Source organism: Lactuca saligna, chromosome 3 (assembly GCF_052625555.1).
Source record: "Lactuca saligna cultivar CGN05327 chromosome 3, ASM5262555v1, whole genome shotgun sequence".
Lineage (NCBI taxonomy): Eukaryota > Viridiplantae > Streptophyta > Magnoliopsida > Asterales > Asteraceae > Lactuca > Lactuca saligna.
In genome coordinates this window covers 94,813,365-94,835,270 of record NC_136419.1, presented here as the reverse complement: position 1 = coordinate 94,835,270, position 21,906 = coordinate 94,813,365, and the positions used below count along the sequence as shown (strand labels likewise).

The 21,906-nt window shown below is 30.7% G+C and overlaps 2 protein-coding genes and 1 long non-coding RNA gene across 3 annotated transcripts; all 3 read right to left on the bottom strand.

Annotated features, from left to right (window-relative positions):
* Positions 1–4,037: 4,037 nt before the first annotated feature.
* On the bottom strand, positions 4,038–9,734 carry LOC145033853 (uncharacterized). Its single transcript, XR_013677746.1, has 3 exons — positions 9,571–9,734; positions 4,407–5,775; positions 4,038–4,291 (listed from the first exon to the last, which is right to left on the bottom strand). It is a non-coding gene; the product is annotated as an uncharacterized LOC145033853 (long non-coding RNA).
* Positions 9,735–10,659: 925 nt separating this feature from the next.
* Positions 10,660–11,823, bottom strand: LOC145037022 (glutathione S-transferase F11-like). The gene is made up of 3 exons (XM_078985569.1): positions 11,494–11,823; positions 11,325–11,373; positions 10,660–11,247 (listed from the first exon to the last, which is right to left on the bottom strand). Exons 1-3 carry the CDS (start codon positions 11,638–11,640, stop codon positions 10,802–10,804), a joined length of 642 nt encoding a protein of 213 aa, XP_078841695.1. The 5' UTR covers positions 11,641–11,823; the 3' UTR covers positions 10,660–10,801.
* Positions 11,791–12,920, bottom strand: LOC145037021 (uncharacterized). Its single transcript, XM_078985568.1, has one exon. The coding sequence runs from the start codon at positions 12,764–12,766 to the stop codon at positions 11,912–11,914; it is 855 nt and encodes a 284-aa protein (XP_078841694.1). The 5' UTR covers positions 12,767–12,920; the 3' UTR covers positions 11,791–11,911.
* Between the last annotated feature and the right edge of the window lie 8,986 nt (positions 12,921–21,906).

Genomic DNA, 21,906 nt, shown 5'->3' with positions numbered 1-21,906 from the left:
TAATGCTTCTAATATTTCTACATCTTTTTTTTGTGATAATAAGGATATGTCGTGGGAGAGAGTACCGTGCAAAGATGACAAAGGTCGACCCAGCTTCAAAATGGATTGTATTCCAAAGACCAACTGATCCCGCTCTGTGTCGGAGTAGCTATAGAGGCATATCATCAGACTTTGGTTTGTTGGTAGTGGCTATTCCAGGCACATGATAGGGGACATCTCTCAACTATACAACATTCAGACCTTTGTTTGAGAGTATGTGTCCTTTTGCAGGAAAGGAGGAAAGGAAGAGATCACAAATCGGGTTAGTGCTTAATGACATGAATAATTTTCGGATATGTTCTGAGATTATGCATGCTGTTCTCAGACCTTCTGAATGCAAATTCAATCGGTGAATTACGGTTTGCGTTTTCTTCTTTATACTTCTGAGTTTATATTACTCCGATTCGTTTCAAAGACAATTTTTTATTTTCTTATAGTTTTTCGTTAGTAGGTAATATGTTGGGAAGTGATATGAAGTCTAGTGCTAAAGGGCAATTTATAATGCGTGTAATGCACTAAAATCGAATTGTCTAGACTTTGTGTTCAATGTGCTGGTAGGCTGAAAGGATTCAAAAAGGACTAGACATTGATTGACCATGAAACGACTATACAATATAGACTTAGATAGTTTCATTTGGACTGACCATACGACACTTGGGTAGATTGAGCAGTGAGATAAACACGGGAACCCACAAGATACACTAAATTAATACGTATCTAGAACTGTAGCTTAACTCTTCCTTGATGTACGGACTTATGTCCTTAATTCTGGTTCTGATAGGGCAACTGGGGGGGTTCTGATAAGGTAGGTATGTAGGAAATTATTTTCTTGCTTTCTATCGGTCAGTCGTATGTTGCTTCCTCTACGTGATTGGAAGAGATCCGACCTGGATTGCAACATATGCAACTCTAATTCCACACACCTCCTTATCTCTGAAATTCTTTCTATCTGTTATCCGTATGATGTCCCCTCTGCGTGATCGGAAGATCCGACCTTGGACACAGCATATGCAACATTCTATCTCTTTAACCCCTATATATGTTAGTCATATGTTGTTCCCTCTGTGTGATTGGAAGACATCTGAATTGGGACACAACATATGCACCTATTTCTAAATCTGACTTCCTCCTTAATAATTGTTTACTCACCTAAAGTAAGGAGTTCTTTGGAAGTTCTTGATAACAGGGTATATCGGGAAGTGGGGAACATGTTCTAGTGAAACTAAAATTGAACCATTTAGAGGTTGTTTGTAAATCTCGCTGCTTAATTTAAGTGGACAACAATACCTGTGGTTGTCGTCAGCTAAACGGTTTATTTAGAAAAATTTGTCAATAGCATTCATGTTTAAATGAACTACAATACCGACAATTGACCAGATCTATTCATGAAGGTGAAGGTACTTATAAACAAGTTAAGACTGTCTCACAACTTTAATCCTAAATATTTTTGTTTTTGTTAAATTTGTTCATAGTTTTCCTCCATGCACAAATTTAGGGGGATAATTAAAATTTTAAAACCAAACAAAAATAAGAAAAATTAAAAATCCAAAAATAGTGTTATTTCTAGTTTATTTCTTGTTCAGAAAAATCAGAAAATCCAAAAATATTTTTTTTTCTGTTTTTGTTTTTTAATTTTTCCAGAAAATATGAAAAATCCAAAAATATTGTGTGCTAAGTTTTCTTTTAGTTTTGTTTTGTCTTGAAAAGTGAATTTAGGTGTAGATGAGACTCATGGAGACTATATCGAGATTTTCTGAGCTGAAGCTTCATCCGTGATCATCGAAGAATTCTCATTCCAAGGAGCAAGAAATGAATATTATTCTTTCAACATTCAATCGTTCTACCCCAGAAGCTAGGTGAAGTTGTAATTGAAGATTATGTGACGGGTTGCATTGAAGCCTCCTCAATCAGTCTACTGCTACCTATGAACTTGCTGAAGTGGTCCAAAAGATTTGTTCTCTCAGATGTTATCTCTGAATATTCTCAAGATGAAAGAGTTATCTTTCAAGAATCAGTACATCAAGCATCCTCACCCAATGTGCGTCCAATGTCAAATTCTGAAGAAAAGCCCAATTGCTCAAGATGAGGTCATTTATTGAAGATTCACCAAGTTCATCTTGAAGTTGTGAAGAATTTGAAGATTAATGTTGAAGCCAAGCTCTCGATGAAGATTTACAAGAAAAGTCATCTACTTTTTAGGGGGAGCTTGTTCGGTCAATGAAGAAAAGAAAGCTATAAACCAAGGGAGAGATTGTTGGGTAAAAAATATGGGTTATACTTTGCTTTTTTGGGCAATTGTGTTTTTATATAATATTTTATGTGTTTACGGCTAGGTGGGTGTTTACCGACGTAAACCCTTTCACGGCCGTGAACTTGTGTTCGTCCCATGTTCCCTATAAATATAGGTGTAAAGGGGGGGGGGAGTGAGTGAAAGAAGAGAGGAGCTTAAGTGTGCGAAAGTTAAGGTGTGTTTTAGAGAGAGAAAGTGAATCTTGTGTAAGGAACTTCAATCATATCATGATTACATTCAAGATTCATCATCATCTTCTTCTCCTTCTCATCTATTAGATCTGGCATAATCCGTTTGATCGGGATTCCGCACCATCAAACATATATGATTGATAAACAAGCAGATCAGGGACTTACACTTCAATCGCGTTACTCAAATAAGGTGAGTTCATACCCATACAATTTACTCTATTAAATGCTTTTAAGGGGTGAATACAAGTAGAAAAACAATATATTTGTGTTATTCATTTTCAAGTGGAGACAAACAAACAAAAAGGATTTTTTATATTCAAATGTTGTTAAAATTAATTTAAAACTCTTTTAAAACAATGTTTAGATTTTTGTTTATATCAAAATCATATTTGTGTACATATTTATGTATACGTATGCATTAACGGACTTAAGACTATTGCTAAATACCGTAACTCATGTTCCTTGTTTGGTTGTGGGCTTAGGGTAGGATCACTAGTCCGACTGTTGGTTAAATCATAGTTATACTTGCTAAATATATGCCTGGATATTAAACCTCATTATTTTCAAGGAATACACTTAACTCAGTTGCATATGTTGGACAATTGAGTCTTTTCTACAAATCAGTAACATTCCAAACAAACATACTAGTAAACTATAATAGGTATAGTTTAGAGGATCACTGCATACTATTTCTAGAACAGAGAAACAATACATTAGTCAATACATACATACTATTACTATTCATTTACAAAGCATACTATTCATTTTCAAGAATAAAAAGGAACTTACATACTATAACAAGAACAAGATAACTACAATGTGAAATACTATTTCATGGCATAGAAATACACTTGCTATGTTACGTTTTGTAAACAGAGTCTCCTGGAGGGAAAGTGTGAATTTGTGTATAGATCTATACGGGATTGACCATCCCACACCTTACTGCTAGCTACAGTGGGACTTGTAGGTCTACGGGTGACAAATGTCATATCATTATCGACGCCTAAAGAACGTCGTCTATTATACTAGTCTATCAAGCCTGGTTACAACCTAATCACATTTTAACCTTAATTAACCAATTGGTTTTCAAGGTAGTTAATGCATCATTAGTGTATCTTAGACAATACTACTGTATATCTTCATTTTTCCATTACATTCATATGACGATATTCTCACATCAGAAATGCATACTATTTTCGAGTAAAGATAGTTTTTCAAATATGTAAAACATACATTTATTCTATTTCAAGCACAAACATATATTTTAAACTATTTTCAAGAAAACATGTCATACAAACAGTTGAGTCTGGGTAGAAGACTACTTTTCATTTAATACAAAAAATATAGGATTTTCTTGGAAAGATACAAACAGTTTCACTAGTTAGATGTAAACATTTTTACTAAACAAATACAAACATTTTCATGAAACAAATGTAAAAACTTGACACTAAAATATTTATAAACTCATCAACTTAAATGTTGATACTCTCTTTCAAAATAACTTGTATTCTCAGGAATCTAGTAAGCAGGTACTCAAGCAGGTTTTTGAGAAGACGGTGCATGTTCAGATTCGTCTTTTATTTTGCTTTACATTTTTGGTGTCATACTACTTTACAAAGAATACACATGTATTAACTATTTTATTAACTCAATGAATGTTGTTGCTTATTTTACTATTGTTCATTATTATGATACTGTACTTGACGTCCTCCGCCACCGAATGTTTCTGCCATCTCGGTTTGGGGGTGTGACAACTGACATGGGTGTAACACTAATAGAAATAACAAAGATAGGTGTATGAGAAGATAATGAAGGAGAAGATGACAAATGTGGTGACATATGATGAGATGCACCATAATCCAATATCCATAAGGATGAAGGAATACCTGACGTGTTGGATGAAGACATAACTGAATGAGACATGGAAGCTGACATGGCAGTTGGATTAGCAACAATGAACTGTCTGAACTGCTCAAAAATTTGTGGATCCAGGCTGATGGTGGTGTACAATCTGTTTCATTCTCAATTAAAGGTGTAGCAGCATCATACTGTGGTGGCCTACAAGATGGAAATGAGGGACGTGGTTGTCCAGAAGACCTACTCTGATGTGAAGGCTGAGACTGTGCAGGTGATCTCGTTTGCTGTTGTTGCTGATTTCCCTTGCTTGTGAGCAAAGGACAATTTGCCTTCAAATGGTCCTTCTTCTTACAGAAAGCACATTCATCAGATGTAAGTTTGGGATGATTTTTGTTTGAAGATTAAGGTTGTTGTGGAACAACAAAGACAACAGGAGTGGCTGTGTTGGGACCTTTTTCAACATGGGACATGATACGAGTTTCTTCAGCCATCAACACGTAAACAACCGGATCAACAGTGAGAAGAGGTGTGTGATGAAAGATTGATTCATGCATGCCTTCAAATCTAAACGTAATTCCATCAAGAATTGAACCAAACGTTGCTCGTCCATTCTATCAATATAAGGCTTAAAATCCTTCAACACATCAATATCTGTAAGAGCCAACTGATCCCACAAATCCGACATAGCCGCATAAAATTCTTGAACACTAAGATTGTTCTGTTAGAAGGTTCTAATATCAAACTCTAACTGATACTGCTCTGCAAAGTTAAACTGAGTATACAACGTAACCAACTGATCCCAAACCTCCTTTGTTGTGTCATACTTTTCCAACTGAGTACCAATAGACTTGATAATAGAATTATTAATCCGAGTAATGATCTTGGAGTTATCAGTCTCCCATGAATCCAATAAGGTTGCATAGTTATCAGCCTTCTCGTCTGTTGATTTCTTCCTGTCACCTATAACAATCCCCCACATAGTTTTGCCTCCAAAGAAATTCTTCATAACATAACTCCAATAGGCATAGTTCTTTCCATCGAGTTTGATACTAATGTACTAAATATAATCATCTCTTGGGGCCATATTTCTAATATCAATCAAACGAGAATAACCAAAACAACAACAAATACGAATAGTATCAACAACAATCAAGATCTCAAAATCAACCAAACCAACAGAAGAAACAAAACCCTCAAAGTTGTTGAAAAGAAAAAATCAGATCAAATTGAATACAGAAACGAGCAAGAAAATCATACACACAATTGCAAGAAAATCATACACAAAATTGAAAAAAAATACGTGAAGAGTGCTGATGAATAGTAACTTTGATGAATAGTGCATATGAACAGTATTGATGAATGGTAACTTCGATGAATAGTATTGTGCCTGCTACAACTCTGATACCATGAAAACTAACAAGTGAAAAACATATAATGGCTAGGGTTTCCTATTATCATCAAAGAGAAGTACAAATACAATGAAAAGGAAAGACATAACGTATAGACTAGCTATTTAGGTTTCCTAGCTAAAATGCCTAATCATAAAACCCAATACAAGATAAAGCCCAAAATCTTATTAGGCTAACAATACACACTCGCTAAGAGATTTTCATATTGGGCATTATGTGGCACTCTGATATTTATAGTGATGATATGTACTTGATACTTGTTATTTTCTGATGGTTTGATTTATGAACAATATTTTGGGCAAATTAAAAATGAAAAAAGTTTAGTTTGAAATTTGAGGTGTTACACGACTCACAAGTATGACTGGTTATTTGTATCGTTTTTTTCTTTCAATGTACCAAATGCTTAAAAATGAATATGAAGTGTTTGATGAAATGTCTAAATGTTATGGAAGAATTATCTAGCATTTACAAGCTTTTAAAAGGAAGAAATAAGACAAGTTTAAAACTATTGATTGTTAAGTTGCTTTAAATTCTAGTTTACATAGTTTCATTAATTTCCAAACCAAACATATTTCAATTTGTTGTTTTGCAGCTGTTGAAAAGGTCACAAAGTTAACTTACCATCTCAAAGATACCTTTTATCACATACAAGTCCTATAAAGGTTACCTCTAATTTTTTGCAGGTTAATTGAAAGCATTATTGTTTGTCTACAAGGTTTTGTTATTTGTGTTTATTGGAGTAGTTTTATAAGTTTGAATGTTTGATGATAGTCATTTATTTGTTTCAATTATGGTTAGGTAAACTATGATGATCTTATATTATACTAGGCGAATGCCCGCGCGTTGTGCAGAAACACCTATATAGTTGAAGTCTTTACAAATATATGTTTTTTTAATATAACAATAACATTGTTAAATTTGATATAATAATTTGTATATACTAAATTGATATAATATATTGATTATTTTGAATTATATGATAATATATACATTTATTGTAACTTCAAAATCTCAATCGTTTAAATGACTTCTACTCGCGAGTTACACATGAATAAAATTAAATATAATATAAGATTTGATGTTATTTATAGATTTGTTTTTATTGTTAATTAATTTTTTAAAATTTATTTGCCTAATGTTTTAAGTTCTATCATTAGAATTATTTGAAACATCAAACATTGTTTTTTTATTTGTTTTTTATTTTAAAGCTAACTATAATTATTTATATAGAGTTGTTTTTAACTATTTTTATTGTAAGTTATTTTAAGCTACTTATTTGGAAACTTTTAACGATTATAAAAATATATTTAAGAAATATTTTAGTTAAATTGATATTACAATTTAGTTTTTGCTTTTATCACTATAACTTAACTATTTACAAAATATTCTTTACGTTTTTAAATGGAACTGAAATTTATATTTGAGTTGATATTGTAATGCGCAGAAAAACCTATATAGTTGAAGTCTTTACAAATATATATTTTTTTAAATATAACAGTACCGTTTTTGTTAAATTTGATATAATAATTCGTATATTAATTTGATATAATTTATTGATTATTTTGAATTATATGATAATATATATATATATATATATATATATATATATATATATATATGTATATATATATATATATATATATATATATATATATATATATATATATATATATATATATTATAACGTCATAATTTCAATCGTTTGAATGAACTTCTACTCACGAGTTACACATCAATAAAATTAAATATTATATATGGTTTAATATTATTTATAGTAGTTGTTATTGGTAATTGATTTTTTAAAATTTATTTGCTTAATGTTTTAATTTCTATCATTATAATTATTTAAAAACATCAAACATTATTTTTTTATTTTAAAGATAACAATATAATAATTTATATAGAGTTATTTTTAACTATTGTTATTATAAGTTATTTTAAGCTACTTATTTGAAAATTTTTAACGATTATAAAAATATATTTAATAAATATTTTAGTTAAACTGATATTACAATTTAGTTTTTTCATTTATCACTATAATTTATCACTTTTAACTATTTATAAAATATTATTTGGTTTTTTTAGTGGAATTGTAATTTATATTTAAGTTGACACTGTAATATTATATTTAAATTAATAATTTAGTTATTTTGTCCAAATTCTTCAAAAGTTGTAGATTTAAACTGATAATTGTTTACATGCAACAACATTTTAAATCTAATAAATTAAGTATAATATGTTAAAATTTAAATACATAACTTTATAAATAGAAGTAAATATATTATTTTAAAATTGAAATTTAGTCTATTTATGACTACACTTTAGGTTTGATATTTATTTAACTTTTTTAACCAACTTACAATCATTATTAGAAAGACACTACCATTTATCACTTTTAAGTATTTATAAAATAATCTTTGGGTTGTTTAAGTTAAATAAGTTTTATATCTAAGTTGAGCCTATAATGTTATATTTTAATTAATAAATTAAGTATTTTATAAAAATTATTCAAAAATTATACTATTAAAATGATAATGGTTTATATCCAACAATATGTATTAAAACTAATAAATTAAGTATAATATGTTAAATGTTAAAAAACATAATTTTATAAGTAGCAGTAAAGATATTATTTTAATATTGAAATGTAGTTTATATATGATTACACTTTAGATTTGATATTTATTTAACCTAATTACCAAATTATAATTATTATTATAAAGAAATTGAAAATTCATGGGAGTTTCAAATGAATGTGGTGAAAAGAAAAGAATAATGGGGGTTTCAAATGCATGAGATTCAAGAAAAAATGCTAGCTTTATAAATATGTATGATAACTGTATATAAAGTAGCTTTGTATAGAGATCATCACTGCCTCACATAATACTAATTTGTAAAACATAATCATCTCCTCTTAACTGTTCAAACATATATAAGGAGGGTTTCCTGATGTAAAAAAAACAAATAAATAAACTTTGTTAATATGAAAGTTGTTTTGGAATTTACATTTGCTTCTTGTATTTTCATTATCATTCCATAGTTTTCTATAAATTGTTGTGAATGAAATATCATTTTGACCGACCCGATTATTTCGATCATTTTATATTTCAGGTGATTTTTTTTGTTTAGGATATTATGCTCTCAAGTTTCGAGTGTTTATTATTATTATTATTATTATTATTATTATTATTATTATTATTAATTAATTTATTTATTTATTTATCATAAACTTCATTAATGTTTATATATGGGACCATTTTAATTACTTCATATATTTTATACAAAGAGAAAGGAGTGGTTCCTTCCAAGCCATTAGCTCATTGTTACTTTACCTACCTATCAATTTTTCTCTTTTGGTTCTTTTTCATCTTCTGCAACTTACATCACTAAATAACATCATTTTAAACTCATTCAACTGACTAACACATCATTATTTTTAATTTAATTGAATTAGAAATCGAAGTTAAATAAAACATAACTTTTTTTAATTAAAACACACTTGTAAAAATAAAAAATACACGAGGATGAATAGTTTGTACAATTTTTCATTACTATTTTTCGAATGTTTAAATTCATTTTCTATAAAACTGGAGAAAATGAAGAGTTGAAAATTGTTGGAATATAATTAAAAGAAAATAGAATGGAATTGAGATAGAATAAAATGGAAATCAAATATGATGAGATAGTTATAAATATAAGTTTAAAAAAATTATTAAATTTTTTGACCAATGACCGGTCAAAGTGGAAGAGAAAGAAAACAAACATTAAACACGGGATCATATACCTATCATCCACCTGAGCACACCGATTTCTGGTCGGTATAAGCTCCCTAGCGGTACTGCCATCCCAAAACCGGTTATCCCGAGCAACTCCGACCTCACTAAGTACTCACTCACATGCCGTGCATTTTTTTGAGCTTCCAAATTTTTTTTTGGTTTTACCCCTATGTTTTTGTGACATGTTTGATTATATGCCATTAGATTATAGTATAGTTTATATATTATATGACATGCCAATTTTAACTTGTGTTGTTTTCTGATCCACATACAATTTTAGCATTTTGGACTATTCGCTAGATTGCCAAATGATGCACTTGAAGAAGAAAGAGCCACATATCTTAATAGTAACTTTTTGTCAAGAATGTTAGTATAATATCATTTGGACATATTATAGCATGACCTGGAAATGGATACCATTATTATATTAAAGTGTCTCATCAGTAGCTATTTATTTATTGTAATTTCTTTTTTAACTATTATTTGAATAATTATTAGAGCTTGTAATTTATTTAATTAGGTTATTTGTTTTTTATTATTATTTTTAAATAATCCAGATTCGTCCATTTAATTAATAAATTTAATAAGTTGGAAAAAATCAAACATTCTAACTAGATTTCAACTTATTTAATAAACTAGGTTGGAAATTTAACTAAATTAATTAAAATGTTTGGATTAGATTGATATTTTCAAATTTATTAGAAAACTTAAATGAAAATTGACAATTTATGAGAATTTGAGCAAAATTATAAAAGATAAAAGTCAAGTCAAAAAGTTAATATATTTATTTTATAAATCAAAGGATATAATTTTGAGTTGGCATTTATGTGCGCTGAATCTAAAGAGGAGTACTTTCTTGAATAGAAAGCTGCTTTAACCATTCTGATGTTCGATGATTCGACAGTTCAAATGTAGAAAAACAAGTAAGAATTTATTATAAGAACCTACTTTCCAACAAGTAAGAATTTATTATAAGAACCTACTTTCCAACATTAATATAAAATTACCAAATCTTAACTTCATCAAATGATTATTAACTATGTGCTATATTTAACTTTAAAAAGAAACACTGATATACCCAAAAACATATACCATAATGATCCAAAAACTAAACAACGGTTTATTTCCAAAAGCAAAACCACGACTTATTTCAACTTTCAAACTCAAAGTTCATTGTAACTCCTATAAGAAAGCAACAAATCATCAACGATAGAAAGTTTAAACTACACATATGATCACTTAATCCATGAGAAGCATAAGTTTCTTCCAAGCATGTCGGTTTGAAATATCATTCCACCATGAATTCACATTCTTCTTCTGTGTCACCATGTGCCCTAGTTCAGCTTCATTCATCAAGTATTTAATCCCAGGAAGATGGCTTAGATCAGCAAGGGTGAAACAATCTCCAACTAGATACCTATGCTTCGATAGTTGTTCTTCGTAAACTTCAAACACTTTCTCAAGCTTCTTTTCACAATTCTCAACTAGGGTAAAGTCAGTTTTCCCTCCCATTTCTGGGATGATAAGTTTCTGAAGAACGATTGTGTAAACCATGTCATTGAAGTGATGCGCTTCGACTTCTAGCCATTGGTCAACTAAGGCTTTCTCCTCAAAAGTAGTTCCATAAAGCTTTTGATTTTTATCAGCGTATTTTGTTGCGTAATATCTTATGATCGCCCTTGACTCTACACAAAATTTTGAAAGAGTTAGATTATTTTAATGACGTTTAACAATGAATGACATCGTATGTATGTCACATTACCAAAAAGCCGAAAATCTCCATCCTCAACAACCGGGACTTGACCAAAAGGCTACAAGGATAACACAGTTTTAGCAGTTTGTAATTTTGCATGATAGCTCATTAATTACAAACGTACATATGATATATTGATATACGAGTACATTAGTATGTGTTACAACAAAAGATTTACCTGTTTTAGTAAAAACTTTGGTTGTTTATGTTCGTTGGAGTTGAGATCAACGTTTATGCGCTCAAAGTCGACATCAAGCTCCAAAAAGCAAGCCAATACTCGCAGTGTGCATGCTGACCTATTTGGACCATATACCTTGACCACCATTTTCTTAGGAACTTTGAGGTCTTGTGGATGAATTGAAGCATATGATGAGGAAGGTACTTAAATAGAAAGGTTATTTCAAATGGGGGTTAGATTTTAACAATGTGACATTTTGGGGGTTGTCAACCAACAAACATATTTTAGAATGTTAGATGAGGAATGGTGGTTGACTGGATTTCCACGAGCACTATCAACCAATGAAATGTTCTACTTTTTCAAAGAAACCCTAAAGTTTAAATAATCTCAACTTAATGCCCTATAGTGTGTGTAATATTTATATAAAAAATCTTTTACTCCTTCCAACGTTACTTTCTTTCGAAATTCGCGATTTGGTCTCTTCTTCTTTCAAACCTGTTGGTTTGACCATCGGAATCCTCGAATAAACTGTGTTTTCGATGGCGTTTGCAGAACATTTACACCCTCCAAACAACGCTAGTTGCGTCTTCTTCTTCTTATTATTCTGATTTTGATCCTTCATGTTCATGCTGAGGCTTTTGATACTCCCATGGCTTCTCTGGCTCCGATTCTTGAGATCCTCCAATCCGATTTCTTGTGGTTTCATCATACCCAACTGTAAAAAGCTCCACTTTGATGATGTTTTCGGGTTGGAGTGATGAACGCTACGGGTTCGGATCTGTGGCGTCGGACTCGGGTGGGAATGGAACTGGTTTCGAGTTTTGGTGAATTCGGATCCTGACGTACTACCACTCCCACTGGTTCCTGAATTATTACTACGAGTGCTGCTGCTTCTGCTGCTAACAACACTTGTGGGTTCGGATCCAGAAAATGAGACGGAGCGGATGAAGCTCCGGCCATCGGTTATTAACTCAGATGGTAAACTAACTGAATGATGTAACGGCAGAATTTGACCATGGAAGAAAAGCTCGTCGGCGCTGCACATTTTATTTTCCGGCAAACTGTTTCCGGCGCCGCCGAAGTCGAAATCTTGTTCAACATCGTCGGAAAATTGTTCTTCTGGATGGTTAGCTTTCGGGACTTCGTGTTTGCTGGTGGTGAGATCACAAAGAGATAAAGCTTCATCGTCTTCGTAGTCGTCGTTAAGGGGTTGGAATTGTTGGCTTTGATGGGAATTAAAAAGAACCAAGGTTGGTGGTGAATCTTGTTCCATGAATATCTGGTGTTTAGAATGTGAACAATGGGGATGTCGAACAGAAATAGGGAAGTTGGTGGGATTGTTATAGTGAAGGAGGCAAATATATTTGAAATTAGTGGAAGCGTGAACAAAAATACAAAGCACAAACCAATGGAATAAATAATGTATATTAAAGGTTTCTAAATTCTAACTCTTTTATATATATATATATATATATATATATATATATATATATATATATATATATATATATATATATATATATATATATATATATATATATATACTATCTTATAAAAGAAATTTAACTATTTCTAAAAATAGATTGATTATAATAATAATATTTTTTTAAGACGTCCAAAAGATGAAACTGATAGTACAAGTGATCATTAATAAAATAATATTAAATTTTAACCACGTTTTGAATTCAAATATTTATCATCAAATCTTCTTATATTTCTTAGCAATTTGATATGGTTCCCTCAAATCCCGGATTTATTCAAATTTTGAACCCTTTTAGATATCCTTAAATTTAGCATGTTGATTCAAATATCCCTCCAATCGCATATACCTCTTTGTTCCGTCATCTGCTATAAAACCCACTGTCCAGGAACAAAAAATGACTTTATCTCCCAAATAACACCATAGTTTGATTATTTTGTCTTCGATATGTACTTTCTTTTGTAACATAACATTTTTGTAGAGGAACACGCCCCGCCGCTTTGCGCGGGTACACTGCTAGTATATATATATATATATATAGTCTTAGGTTATTTTGTTTAGAGTATCTATTATGTTATTGTATGCATAAATGTAAACCACTCAAATTTAATATATATTATTGAATTAAATATAATTAAAAATATCATCTTAATTAATTATAAGGGTAATTCAGTCAATTAATATAGACTTAATAAAGAAAAATTGCATTTTTAAGGGATTATAGATTCTATTAATTTTAAAAATCCAATTTTAAGAATTATAATTATTTTAATTCGAACATTCTGACAGAATATGTTTATGTGTATATTAAAAATTAAAAATATTCTTGAACCATAAATAATAAAAATATTCTTAAAACTATTTTTTGATCATGAATTTAAAAACTTCTTGTAGAATAACAAATTCTTGAACAATCATTAGAAGAATAAAAATAAAAAATACATTATTTCTTATAGAATACGGGTAAAAATTATTAATAACTATATTTATTGTTAAAGAATAAAACTAAAAAAACTAATCAAAACCGGAAAGAATACATCAAAATCTAAAAACGACTAATACATTCTAAAAGAATAATTTGATCCGTTTCAATTTTGTGGTACGTTCTTCTAGCATCAACTTCTGTGATTCCAATAGAATTGGAATTTATCATTCCATTCCAACAGAATTGAAATTCGTGATTTCATTATCATTTTCCCAGCTCTGTAAGTAATCAACATCTCCAACATATAAAAATACGTTCAACCTTATAAAAATATCGTCATTTTCATGCAATCTAACTAATTATTTTTTATTTTTATTCTCACACATCGTTTTCATTCATTTTGATTTTGACAGAATATGACCCTAACAAACATTTTGACAACATTCTAACAGATATGAAAATAATAATAATAAGTGTATAATAACCTTATAGACGATTTAATTAGTGAGAATGTGTTACTCGTTATAGTTATGTAAGATTAAACATATTTATATAATCAAACAACATATTCTTTTTTATTATTCTCATAGCATACGATTTTCGCGCAATAATTAGTTAGAATACTTGAACCTAGATATCTCTCTCTCTCTCTCTCTCTATATATATATATATATATATATATATATATATATATATATATATATATATATATAGAGAGAGAGAGAGAGAGAGAAAGAGAAAAGAGAGAGATGACTATATTTTGTGAAACATGGGATGCAATCTTATACACTCATTTAAGATATAAAAAATATTTTTAAATAGCAAAATTTATTGAAATTTTTTGATTTTTCTAAATATTATTATCATCATTTATATTTTCCAAAAAAATAAAAAAATAAAAAATAAATAAATAAATTACCGATTTTTTAAATTATCTATGAAATATTCTAATAAAATATATTCTACTATAAAAATTACAACAAACGATTAGAATGTGCACATAGTAAAATATTAGACTACAATTATTCAAACAATTTTAATAGAATATTAGAATATTATAAAAAATTCTAACAATTTTAGTATAATATTATAATATTTTAACATATCAAATAGTTGTGGTAGAATATTAAAATGATGATTTGAATATTTATAGTATAATATTGTATTATAATATTTTATGTTATTTAAAAAAACGACAATTATTTTATTATTATTATTATTATTATTATTATTATTATTATGGTAAACAAAATGAGCAAAATAATAATTAAAAAAGGATTTTTGGACTTTTCTATTTATTTTACATTTTAGATTTTTTTTTTATCTCCAAGATGAGTGGTTACAATCACATCCTCATGTCTTACAAAAATATCATGGTGTCAAATGAACCTCTACTAATATATATATATATATATATATATATATATATATATATATATATATATATATATATATATATATATATATATTGAGGTAATCAATCTCAACCACATATTTATTTTGCCGCAAAACACTCCATCGTATCGGCGGAAATGTACAAATATATCCAATCGTCAACTATGAAAATAAGCCTTATATCCATGTAGGCCTACTAAAATTCTCGACACGACCCATGACACAACACGAGATAAACGGGTTTGGGTTGAGTTTTTCAACCTACCAATACGCAACCCGTCAACTCGTTTGTTAAACAGGTCATAGATGAGTTTCTAAAAAATATATATATACGGGTTGACCCGCCATCCCGTTTAGAATTTTAATTAAAAATATATATCTTATGTATTATACCATTGACCATTTGACTCGTTGATAACCATTTGTTGATTTGCAACACGTTACCCTAAATAATCTCACAAACAAAATCGAATAAGCCTTTTCCTGGTCTCCCTTGTGTGATGGACGAACCCTGAAACCTACAAAATCAAATATAACTCACGAAATTACCTAGCTATGAACCCGCATTAATAAGTGGGTGGACGGGTTATATATGGGTTTATGTTCCAAACTCGTCAACCCGTGACCTGTATCGTTAAATGGGTCGTATTCATGTTGTATATTTTGTTCCGCCAACCTGAACATGACACGATTGTCAGGCTTATGTCCATGTTTTCGATACTCTAGTAGTGAAATTTGTCCCTAACTATTGCCACATAAAAGTTAGTATTTTGCTTTATCTAAAACCATAAGATAATTTGTTTTATCCAAGATGATTTCACAGGACTAAGCTGTGACATCCCCATTTTTACGGGTAGAAAAGACCGATTTTGTTTATGCTTGTTTAAAAGTCAGAGTAATATTTTAGAGAAAAGTGTTGCAGAATTTGTTCCCAAAAGAAAATATGATAAAGATTTATCAAAGCATTTTCGAAGAAATATATTTCATTAAAAACATCGGGATGTCATGTTCGATACAGATCAAAAGCATAAACAGTACAATATAAGCCTTACTACATTATTTCATATTTACAGGCCTATATTCCGTAAACCCTTATCCCAACATCATATCTATGCTCGTGTGCCACTACCTGTAATACAAGAAACTGAGTGGGTCAGGCTTGGGAGTCTGGTGAGCACATAGGGTTTTCAACCCACAATAAATAAACTTATTAACTTTATCAAACCAAGCAAACCCGATTACCCGTTCCCGTTATCTTCACTTTACATCCCTAAAACATCTAACACAAGGGACCTAGTCTAAGGACTTTCATCGGGGTGACAACACTGCTTCGAGGGTTCCTCAGCAATTTATGTCAATTAAGGAAACCTTGTGGGGGATAGAATACTGCTGGTGAACACTAATTTCAAAGAAACACTTACAGGTTGTGAGCCTGCTAGCGTTCCATTGGATTGTCTAGAATAGTCCGTGGTTGTCATCTATACTCCGCTAGATGACTGGATCATTTTAAAAAATCGAGGCCTCTCATCATTTTATCACACATCGTCTATTACATCTACCCATGTTTTACCCAACACATTTTGTAGATATATAATACATATACAATTTAAATCATTTAAAACGTGTATAAAAATCGTTCATCCAGCATATATAGCAAGTATACATACAATATGCACACTTAGCACGTAATTTATATAAAATACTTCATATCTATGTGTAAGATGAAAGTAACAATGCACTCACTTGTTAAAGTGACAAATCGAAATTCGAGCAGCGCTTCGCTTCTTAACAATATGATTTCCTTCGACGAAACCTAGTATTATTACCACTAGATTTTAGTCTAATATTTATTGCGACTAATTATTAATATAGATTTGTCATTAACTCAGAGTCTACTTCATGATCTATCAAGTAAGGAACAACCATGTAGGATCATATCGGAGGTAGGGTTTGTTTGGTATACGAAGTATACTGTTTGGAAATCCACTTTAAACATGTCACTAAATCACAACCTAAACATCATTCCTGTAAGTAGATCAATCAGTATGACGACTTTGAATCACTGATAAATCTTATTTATAGGTTCATAATAACGATATTATATTTATATGTAAGCTATTTTTAAGGTATGGTAGGCATGTCTCACTTACAGCGGATTTTTATTAAAAACTTGGCTTCGCTGGAGCAGTATTTCCGAGCTGAAAATCTCTTCTTCTCAGAGCCATCGAGCGCTTCGGGGCTTTCATTTAACGCTAGGGGAGTTCCTTAGGGCTTAGGAGGGTTTTGGGAGGTTTAGAGAGAGAGTAGAGAAAAGAAAGAATGGGAAAGGTATGAAGACTGAGGGTGGAAGGGGTTGTATTTATAGGGTGAAATATGGCTCATCTTGGTGCCACATGTCACCATCTGGTGGCAAGCCTTTGGGAGAAAGCAATGGTCAGGAATGTGCCACATCGCCCAGTTTCGCACAATACACTTCCGACTTCTAAAATCAGTAATTTTCACATACGATCTCCTTTTTTGATGTTCTTTATATCCATACATAGGTAAAAATAAAATCTACAACTTTCATTTTTACCCCATCGGCTAGTTCTCGACCGATCTTAAATTTAACAGTAGGAGGAGATTATACTGTTAAATGACCGCGTAAAATTCATAACTTCTTCATACAGACTCCGTTTTCGTCTGTCTTTTTATCGTTGAGTTCCTATTAATGAGATCTTCAACTATCATTTAGATCGTGTTGGACAAAAACAGCTCGATCTAAAATTCGAGTATCGGGTTGTGCACTACTATGCCAAATCTTAGAAAAATCATAACTTCCTCATACGAAGTCAAATTTGGGCATTCTTTTTATGCACGTTCTTGGTTTAATGTATAATACAACTTTTTTTTATATTGGTAAGTCTAAAAAGTCTTCTATTGTAAATTCACTATTTACATTTCCTAGTACCGTGCTGGTTTTGCCATAAAACTTCAACAGGTCATAACTTCTTCGTTATAACTCGGATTTCAGCGTTCTTTATATACCCGAGATCCTTTTTTTCGACCACTACAACTTTATGTATAGATATCGAGTTTATCTCACACTTTATTTTTTATGCTTATTTTTATCCTTTATTTATAATACTTTTATAATTAAGTATAAAGCACATAAATTCACATAATTCACATAATACTCAATTAATTCATCTTTATTATTTCGAAATGAGTTATATTGGTTGACCTATACTATTAAATCATCTACTTTTGCTTAGCCCAAAAACATGGTCGTTACATAATCATACTTCAAACTTTAGTAATAATCATGTTTATAATGAAATTGTCTCTCAAACTTCTAGGACTATGTCCAATAATATCTATTCAAGAGAAATTGTTTGAACCTTACGTAAAGGTTCTGAGGATGAAACAGTTGATGAGCAATATATATTTCTTCTTCATATGTGACTAAGGGAAAATAGTTTATAGTTTACCCTACCTACTATAGAAAGAGCTTAAACTTCAAGAAAAGTGTTGTGTCAAGTCATCCTCGAAGTATGTATCATATACATATACATGCATAAAAAAATTCATTAACCAAAACCAAGTTATAGTATTTTCTCCACCTGACTTATTCCAATATTGTTTTTAATGGAACTTCCACAAACGGTTAAGATATAGAATACTGAAACATGGAAGCTCTACTATTCAGAAGGTTGCTTATGTTGTTAGATTAAATCATAAATAGATTAATATAAGCTAACTTCATTTGAAAAGTTGTTGTTTAGAGTTCAATGAATTCTTTAGATACATCATCACGAAGAACATAGAAATATGCCCTATAATCTTGAGTCGCTAATCAACTATGTATCCATTAAACATGAACCTCATCATAGAAAAGAGAATATGCTTCATGTCAACAACCATCTCATAACTAAGTTAATTGCGGAAGTGAATACTTGATCTCCTTCGTTTATGGTATATGAATAATCTAAACAATAGTATAATATAGGCCTTTAATGACACGTGAACCATGACATGCGGTGGTTTATGATACCCAAAAGTATGTGTCCAAAAAATAATGACATCTCTTCCAAAATTTTAAGGATTTAGTACACATATTTTTAAGTGTCCTAGAATTTCTTTCATTTTATAAAATTTTGAAGAATGCGTGTTTGATAATTAATGGGTAAACGATTTCCCCAAAAATTTTAAGCACACCACCTTCCTTTTCCTCTACACTCTCCCTCAATCCATTAAATTGTCGTTCACTACTTTACCCTCTGATGAATCGACACCTCCGACTTCTTCTTCCATATTCTTTTTACTCTCCATAGATCCATGAAGGACCTCTATTTCTGGGTTGATCGAAAGAAACCCACTTGTCCCTTTCTCTCTCTTCTCTCTCTCTCTCTCTCTCTCTCTCTCTCTCTTTATCGTACACACACAAATACAAAATTTCATTTTTTTTTGTTTTATATGAAGTTAAAGGATGCTAAAATCAAGTTTTCTTTTTTGATGTCGTCTATGATTGTGTAAGGTGATACAGTTTGTGCTAATCCTTGCCATTATTGCTTCATCTTATTCTTTTCTTCATCATCTTCACAAAATTAAAGATAAATGGACAGATGACTAAAATCGATCCCTAGGTCTTATTGGTAATCTCCATCATCTTCACAAAATAGACATCTAGGTCTTATTGGAAAAGGGGCACATGACTGGAATTAGGAGTGAAGGTTCAGTATTTGAATTTGATGTCGACTTGGAGGGGCACGCTTTTACCATCAGTATGTAAAATCAATGACTCTGTTTGTTACTTTGTTCATATACGTGTTTATGCGTTGCTAATTTGTGAAGATGTTTTTTGTAATTTGAGTGTTCATAATCAAGTAATTTATGTTTTCTCTTTCAGTATTTAAAGTTCTTGTATTTTTTTTCTATGCATTTACATTTACATAATTTCCTTTCTAATGGATCATCTTTAATGAAGTTGAGTTCTGTATTATCCCACACACCTCATTTATTATATCTTTGGTGTTTGTAGATATTCTTGGATGCGGTATTAGTTCTAAGATTTAGGGTTGAATTAATTGGGAAAATATGGTATAGACCTTAGAGGCTCTTAGGTTTGTATTGATGTTAATCTAGTAGTATACTACTACATTGTTTGTGGCTTTCTCCTTCATCATTGGTACTACTCATCTGGAATTCATATTTGAAAACATATGAAGTGAGTTTTCATTCATTATTCTATGAGTCATGAGGGTGGTCTTTCAGCCTTTATGAGCTTTCCATGAACAGTGTTAGCCTTTGTGTCATATTTTTATTGTTTAATCAAGGATGTTTATATGTTAACATCGAAAATAGGTATTTCTACTAAAGTAAACCATCTCGTAGAAAGAGCTAGAGTATAGTAAAGTGATTAATGTCCACTAACCATGTATAAACATGGGTAATGAAAGTGGTTAATGTTCAACATTATTTATGGAAAATTATAGATGGAAGTATGGAGCAAATGAAAAGGACAAGCCACAAATTACTTGGAAGATAGTTATTCTCATTCAGGTTGTAGGAGAAGGGTGAATCTATTCATCCTATAGTTTGTTATCATTGTCACAAATAGGTAAACCCTTTTCCCATCTTGTGTATGTTCTTTCACAAATTACATAAAACTTGACTTGATGGATGATCTGATTTGTTGCAAGAAGTTCCTGTTATTGGAATTGGAAAATGTATGTTGATAATTCATAGAACTTGGCTTCATATATTTTCATGTGACAAATACATATATAATTTACTGCTTTAGCTATTAAATGTCAACAAATTAACTAATTAAGTTCTGTTTTTTGAAATTTTGTTGAATAGATAAAGATTTAGGATGATCATAAGTCGTCCCCAATTGTAGTATTGAGGCCTCATGATGGCTTACCTGTCAACTTTGCCACATTCTTAACTACTCCTCAGTACCCATATCACATTATACTTATCACCGAGGTACTTCCTGACCAAATTTTTTTGTCTGTTTTGACATATTTTTGTTCATTCTTATATTTGAAGATGACTACATATTGGATCCACTATATTCTTCTATGCATTTATGATGGACTATGATGCTTCAGCTGCACATATTTTGAATTTCCTTTCAATTGAGCCTCCAGATGGTAGCTTCTATTTTCTTTTTCCCTCTTGATCTTATTTTGTCATTGTATTTTTTTTATATAAAAAAGTCTTATCAGAACATTGTACTTTTGTAACGACCCAATTTTCACGACTAAAAATTTCTTTTAAAACATTACTAAAACCACATTTATAAAAACCGTATCATAAGTCATAACATAATTTCATAGTATTAATTTCAAACATAACTTTTTATCAGAGTAAGACATCCCAGGCTAACTGGCTATGGTGTGTGCACTGCAACCTCTTCGAGCTCCTCTTTTGAAAACTGAGTACCTGAAACCAAAAACTGAAACCGTAAGCACGAAGCTTAGTGAGATCCCCCAAAGTTTGGAAGTCCGGAACTAACTGCATCGGACCGAAGTCCGGAAGTCCGGAACTAACTTGTCACACCCCAAAACCACGAACGGCGGAAACGTTCAGGGGTGGAGGACATCATGTGTAGTATCACAACAGTGTA